The 6,630-nt window shown below is 34.4% G+C and overlaps 2 protein-coding genes across 2 annotated transcripts; one reads left to right on the forward strand and one right to left on the reverse strand.

Moving 5' to 3' along the window:
- The first annotated feature begins 366 nt into the window (after window positions 1-366).
- On the forward strand, window positions 367-3,112 carry LOC143636469 (uncharacterized). Its single transcript, XM_077104056.1, has 9 exons — window positions 367-438; window positions 1,214-1,503; window positions 1,654-1,753; window positions 1,852-1,914; window positions 2,043-2,160; window positions 2,398-2,480; window positions 2,574-2,635; window positions 2,717-2,818; window positions 2,895-3,112. Coding segments are annotated over exons 2-9 (813 nt in total). The 5' UTR covers window positions 367-438; window positions 1,214-1,219; the 3' UTR covers window positions 2,896-3,112.
- A 389-nt stretch (window positions 3,113-3,501) lies between these two features.
- LOC143636470 (aldo-keto reductase family 4 member C10-like) lies at window positions 3,502-6,121 on the reverse strand. The gene is made up of 3 exons (XM_077104057.1): window positions 5,390-6,121; window positions 4,683-4,937; window positions 3,502-3,947 (listed from the first exon to the last, which is right to left on the reverse strand). The coding sequence occupies exons 1-3, from the start codon at window positions 5,954-5,956 to the stop codon at window positions 3,684-3,686; spliced, it is 1,086 nt and encodes a 361-aa protein (XP_076960172.1). The 5' UTR covers window positions 5,957-6,121; the 3' UTR covers window positions 3,502-3,683.
- Window positions 6,122-6,630: the final 509 nt, after the last annotated feature.

The following is a 6,630-nucleotide window of genomic DNA, read 5'->3' on the forward strand; positions in this document are numbered from 1 at the left end:
GGGGTTTGAGTTGGTATAATTGTGATTGGGTGGAAAGGTGACAGTTATCTATCTGGACTCTCCAAGATCCATCTACCCAAACCAATCCAAACACATCATCATATTTATTTACATGTATCAATTCAACTCAACTATCTTCCTTCCGTACATAAAACCCGACTTAAATAAATAAAGATTGCTTGTTTTGTATACGAGTGTCCGCAAAGCATTAAAAAGCTAAAGTAATAAAACAACAACATTCAACGAACCAATTCACTGTATGTAGTAGTAGTAGTGAATGATGAGCAAAAATGGCATACCACCTTTGCCCATTAATATTATTACTAACAATTAACAAACCCCTTCTTTTTCATCCATTTTTGACTTTCAATTTCATCTCCAAGTGTTTCTACCAACAACTTTTGATGTAATTTGAAGCTTTCGTTGCTCAATTTCAAGGTTTTTTAGTTTTCAATTAAGGGAATGAATTGATCCAGATTGTTTCTATTGTTGTTGCTTATGATATTAATAGTGGTCAGTCTTAATTTGATTGCTATGGGGTTTTCTTGTTGTCAATATGGGTGTAAAAGAGCCGACCCGAGCTCGAGCTCGACTAGTCTGACCTACAATAGTTTGAGCTCGGCTTGTTTCAAGCTCTTTTTCTAAAGAGACCTTGGTTCGTCAGTCGTTTTCTAAGCTCGGGCTCAGCTGGAAATCGGCTCGTTTAATATTTATTTATTCATTATTATTTTGTTTTTGTTTAATTTTTCTTTTTTTTTTACATTTTAAGAAAAGCCTTAAACGAGCCTAAGCTCGGCTCGAGCTAGTATAGTACCTTTTTTTTTTTTTGGTTTTCGGTTTACTATCATTAAACTCAAAACGATTACAATAAAGTGGCAGGCAAACATGCAAGAAAGTGTAGTACCTTAAACAAGCCAAAGCTCGGCTGTGCTATGTGAAATAACTACATAAGTATATAGAAACTTAAAAGAGAAAAAAGTTAAAAAAAAAAAAACATAAGGCTCGTAAAGGCTTGACGAGTCTAAACGACCTTCCCATATAAGGCTCTAGTTCGGGCTCGATAACTAAATTAGCTTTATTTGAGGCTCGGGATCAGCTCGAGCTCGAAAAAGCCCGGGTTGTTTTGAGCTTTTTATCGATCCGATCTCGAGTAGCTCGTCTCATTTGCACTTCTAGTGGATTAAGGAATATTTGGTAGGATGTGAACTTGCAGTTTTGAATGATGAATCAGCACACGATTTCATTCCGATCGGGTGGTGTAAATAGCACATCTGAGATGATTATGATGGGTCATTATAATCCAGTTAATAGTACAGCAACAAGAAGCACAAGACTTTTAGGGAGTTCTTGTGCAGCAAACAACAATTCATCAGGATTTACACAATATGGGAGTTCTTGTGGTTCGGTTTTCGGTGATTCGGTTTCAGGGTTGAAGCATGATGCAGGTTTGGCTGTTGAGTGGTCTGTTGAAGAACAAAATAAGTTGAATGAAGGTCTTTCCAGGTAGGATTTTTGTTCCAAATTTATATATAATAATGTTGATATATGCTTATTTCATATATGTAATTAGTGTTACAATTTATTACCACTGTGATCTTTATGCTAATCTTTTTAAAATTTTATATTCATGTAACCTTTTAACAATGTATGCAGATTTGCGGATGAATCTAGTATCATGAGGTATATCAAGATTGCTGCAACGTTGAATGATAAAACTGTTCGTGATGTTGCCATGAGGTGTAGGTGGATGGCGGTAAGTGCCCCCAACCCAAAAAAATATTATTACAACATAGTGTTGGTTTTGAATTTTTGACTGTAAAAATGGTTTTAACAAGATGAGATTTTTGACAGAGAAAACGAAAGAAAACGGATGAACCGCATATGGCGAAAAGGTCAAAGGACAAGGACAAGAAGGTAATATGCGGCTTTCAATCTATATGTAATCATATAGGTCGGTTGACCTAAAATAACTACGCAGAAAGAATGTGTTTAGGTCGGTTGAGTTAATAAAAAGTATGATTCTAATTGTTATATGTTTTCAGGATAATTTGGTTGTATCATCATCAAAACCAAGTATGTCATCAGTTCCAAAACTGGATGTGGCTCCATTTTCCATTGCCATGAATAATCGGGACCAGATTGACGATAATACTTTCGAAGGTAATTATTTTCACATTGCAATTACTTGATTAAATATATGGAAATTACAAAATACCCATTATTCTCTAGTCATGTTAGAATAATTTCGCGCATATGGCTGTGATATGCGAATCTTTGGTTGCATATCTACTTTTAATCGCCTAAACTCTTGACTTTTCGTTCTATACACAAATAACAATACTGTATATACAAGAATTTTAGTCACAAATGTGTGTATATTTGTACTCATTAATGCAGCATTATGTGGTTCTATAAAGGAATTAGTTGAACAGAACAGCAAAGTTCTTGGTCAGATCTCGGCTAATATTTCGTCGATGAAAGTAAGTAAATTTCTATTCTTTAAAATATATGTTAAAAGAATCAGTATCTAACCTATTTTTTTATATTTATCCGACAATATGTTTTACTAGCAGCTACAAGACAACATTAATCTCTTCAACCACACGAAGGACAATATAACCGCCATTTTAAACGAGTATGGGAGATGTCCATTAACTTACTATTCAGTATTTCAGTTTTATTGTTGCTAATGATATATTATTATTATCGAATGCAGCATGAGGTATGTGCCGGGGCCTCCATTTCGTGTATCACTAAACGAAGATCTTCCTCATAATATTTTACCTCATAGTCCTACAAACCAGGTAACAACGTTTTAGTTATGGTCAAAATGGATTCGGGGCAAACTGGTCAAAATCTTTTTCTTGTTTTGAATTCTTTCTCGATACTTTCAGAGAATAATGCATGTGAAGCAAGAGCTCGAGTTTTAACCAAGACATTTTCGAGTTCTACTGCAAAGTACAAAATTAAACCAGATGTAAATCCAATAGGTATGTATTGTGCAAATATGCATTGATTGCTGATTCAGGCCCGAACCCGCTTATAAAGAAAATTCTTAAAGATCCCATTTTTAGAAAGTTTATGTCTGTTTATAGTGTGTTAGATTTTTTATGGGACCAAAGTAAAGATCTTAAATTGTAAAGCTTTTCGGCTTTTCGCTAAGAAATTAGCTGCGAAGATGACCCAAGGCCCGTTGTCTCTTTGGCATTTTGGCGAATTTGTAATTTCGTTTGGTGTTCTACTTTTAGACTCTTAGTTGAGCTTTTTGCAGGCATGATAGATCTAAATATTATGTATAAATGCATAGTTGATCAGTATTAAAACAATTCAGTTTTCGCTTTGATGGTTTGAAAAAAAAAATTATACTTTTTTCCCTTTTTATAATTAAAAAGAAGTGTGGAATAAAAGTCAATGTTTGACTATTTTATCAAATGAGGTTGACAAAAGACATACAAAATTTTATAAATAAAATACAACCCATCACCATCAACAATGTTCAACAAGCACTTTTATACATGACAAAAATCTTTAGAACACACTTTGATTCAAAGAAGACTCAATCAACCAAATCAACATCAAGACCCTGCAACTTGTTCATCACCCAAAGATACATAATATTACAATAACATACATCAAAATCAGAACATTTAAATGCATATATAAATAACAAGTGCCACCATTGCTCATGAGTTGAACTCGACATCATCTTCAGATTCATGAACCGCTTGAAGTGGACCGCTTCCAAAGACCGAACCATGGTCCTCTGAGATCGTGTCCAATGGACCATTTCCAAACAAACACACTTGCGGTTCTATCTGGTTCAACCGCTGATACTCGTCGTCTGATAAACTCCAGTTAAATATGTCTATGTTTTGTCTTATCCTCTCGGGTTTGACACTGCAAGGAAGCACGCTTGTCCCTCTTTGGAGACCCCATCGCAAAATAACCTACGGGTTGAGAGAAAATACGTAATTACACACGCAGGATTATACCTTTGACACAATCATTTAAGTTCGTATATTCTCTAGAAATTCTTAATTTAATACCATAAAAAACGAATATACTTTCATACACGCAAAAAACTCCCTCAACCTAATTTTGGTGTACTAAAGTCCCCAACTTGTAAAAAGTACATAAAAATGTCACTAAATATTTTTGTATATCTAAAGCTCCTAAACTTTTAAAATGCACTATTTTTGAATTTTTTTTTTAAATAATGACTTCTTAACTTTTAAATTGGTCAGTACAATATTTTTTCCGATAATTGTCGAATGTCACTTTATTAAATTTTGACCAATTTAACAGTTAACCGGTCATTATTTAAAAACACTCACATGTACTTGCATTTTAGGCAAGTTTAGGACTTTAACATATAAAATAAAATTAAGTGACTTTTTCATGTAATTTTAGAAGTTGAGGGACTTTAATATATAAGATATAGTTTAGTGACTTTTTGTGTTTTTTTAAGAAGTTTAGGGACTTTAATATATAAAAAATAATTAGTGACTTTTTTTGTGTACTTTTTAGAGGTTGCAGGACTTTAATAAACCAAAATTAGGTTGTAAGACGTTTTTCCGTGAAAAATAAGAAAGTATATTAGTTTTTTCTAGTATTAGCTCTTTAATATATAATAGATATCAAGCAAAAATCACAACTTTACAAAATCAAAAAGCTAAATGTACCTGTTCAGGAGTCTTTTTATGTCGGTCTGCTATCTTTGCAACGACCGAAAGCTTGAGCATTGGCCCATGAACTGATCTGGACCGGCTAAAAGATATGCAAGGAGTTCCAGGTTCATCTTCTTCACTTGATCCACTTTCAGATGGTTTAGGGGCTGAAGTCGGTACCCCCAAAGGCGTGTGAGCAGATACATGTATATTTTTTGACTGACAGAATTTTACAAGTTCATCTTGCCTCCAAAATGGATGTAATTCCACCTGAAAAACCACAACCAAGCTTTAAATAATAAATATATACATAATTGATTATGGGTTGTGTAATGGGTCATTTTAAATACGGGTCAAGCAGGTCAGCGTGAGTTGGGTTGACTCGCTAACATTTGTTTTCATTTTCGTAAGCAAGGAATATTTTGTTTATGATTATACAAACAAGATTTACTAAAACAATAATGAATAAACAGTTTCGTTGAAACGGGTCATTTTAATACGGGTCAGGACAAGCTGATTGACCCGCTAACATTTTTTTTATTTAGGACTTTGATTATGATTATATAAGCAAGATTACTAAGATAATAATCAAAATTCAATAAAAAGATTTAGGAGACTGTATGCAACTATGCATCAAAATAATAATTAAAATTCTATAAAAAGAATTAGGAGTTCGATTGTGATTATACTAACAAACAAGGAACACAAATTTAGAAACCGACCTGATTAACCGCGGGTACAATTTTAGCAAATTTGAGCAGTTCTTTCATTTGCTGAATATTAAAATTACTAACTCCAATAGCTCGAACGAGGCCCAATTCAACCAACCGTTCCATCATTTTCCACGCGGTTTTCAACTTACTCAGAAACTGTCTATATTCCGAGCCCGAATTCACAGGCGGGTCAGTTGCATCACCAAAAGCCGAGCTTTCGGGCCAGTACATTAAATAAAGATCCAAATATGACACCCCAAGATTCTTGAGAGAAACCCGAACCGAATTTTCAACCTTGTTAATTGAATTCATGGTGCAATAAATCTTTGAGGTCAAAAAAAGATCCTCTCTTTTTATTGAACCTTTAAAGAACTCGGTTAACGCTTCACCGACCACAGCCTCGTTACCGTACAAGTGTGCACAATCGATATGACGGTATCCGACGGATAAAGCGGTTTTAACTGCCTCGGCGCAGAAATCGCCACCGCTTTGCCAGGTTCCGAGCCCGATGGCCGGAATCTTGGCTCCGGTGTTTAACGAAAAATAATTCCCTGATGACCCAAATTTGCCTTTCATTGCTTATAATCTTATTGAAGAAATACTAAAATATGATAACTATTTTAATGAAATCTCGAGTAAAGAACGAAAACCCGGATGACCAGATGAACCAAGAGTTTAATTAACACAAAACAAGAAGCAATTCAAGTGAAAAAAGTTCAAATTTAGGAACTAAAGAAGTGCAGGCCAGGTGTTTGATGAAATGTCTGAAAGAAGTTTAAGACAATTAAAGCAAAATCTCACTAAATCTCAACAAAAGAACGAAACCCCAGATGATTAGATGTCTAATTAAAACAAAACAAGAAGCAATTCAAGTGAAAAAAAGGTGAAGTTGAAGAACAAATGAGTGCCTGACAGGTGTTCGATGAAATGTCCGAAAGAGAAACAGCAACAATAGAGTGACTTGATTGAATATTACTTACAGACAACCGAATATACCGGAGATATGAGTAATTGATTGATCAAGAACACGAATGCAAAATGCCAATAAGTTGGACCTTTGAAATTGTGTAGACAAAATCATGGGTCAATAAGAACAGCCGACAGAAGAAATGTACAAAATGTAAGACAAAATAGTTGGCTGTAAAACATGATGATAATGTAATTTAATGTTGAAGAGGTATGTACCCGCCTCAACACCGAGCAAGGCGGGTCAACCCACAAGATATAGACAAGAGGCTTGAAATCAAGAC

Source organism: Bidens hawaiensis, unplaced genomic scaffold (assembly GCF_021521415.1).
Source record: "Bidens hawaiensis isolate Kalapana, Puna unplaced genomic scaffold, B.hawaiensis_p1.1 tig00007983_1, whole genome shotgun sequence".
Taxonomy (NCBI): domain Eukaryota; kingdom Viridiplantae; phylum Streptophyta; class Magnoliopsida; order Asterales; family Asteraceae; genus Bidens; species Bidens hawaiensis.

What these genes read in the sequence shown, in the direction of transcription:
- LOC143636470 (XM_077104057.1), bottom strand. Translation starts at nt 5,956, where the DNA reads ATGAAAGGCAAATTTGGGTCATCAGGGAATTATTTTTCGTTAAACACC. An exon ending in TTGTACCCGCGGTTAATCAG is followed by an intron (nt 4,938 to 5,389) that starts GTCGGTTTCTAA and finishes GTGGTTTTTCAG; the next exon opens with GTGGAATTACATCCATTTTG. An exon ending in ATAAAAAGACTCCTGAACAG is followed by an intron (nt 3,948 to 4,682) that starts GTACATTTAGCT and finishes CTCAACCCGTAG; the next exon opens with GTTATTTTGCGATGGGGTCT.
- LOC143636469 (XM_077104056.1), top strand. Translation starts at nt 1,220, where the DNA reads ATGATGAATCAGCACACGATTTCATTCCGATCGGGTGGTGTAAATAGC. An exon ending in CAAAGGACAAGGACAAGAAG is followed by an intron (nt 1,915 to 2,042) that starts GTAATATGCGGC and finishes ATATGTTTTCAG; the next exon opens with GATAATTTGGTTGTATCATC. An exon ending in CTAATATTTCGTCGATGAAA is followed by an intron (nt 2,481 to 2,573) that starts GTAAGTAAATTT and finishes TTTTACTAGCAG; the next exon opens with CTACAAGACAACATTAATCT.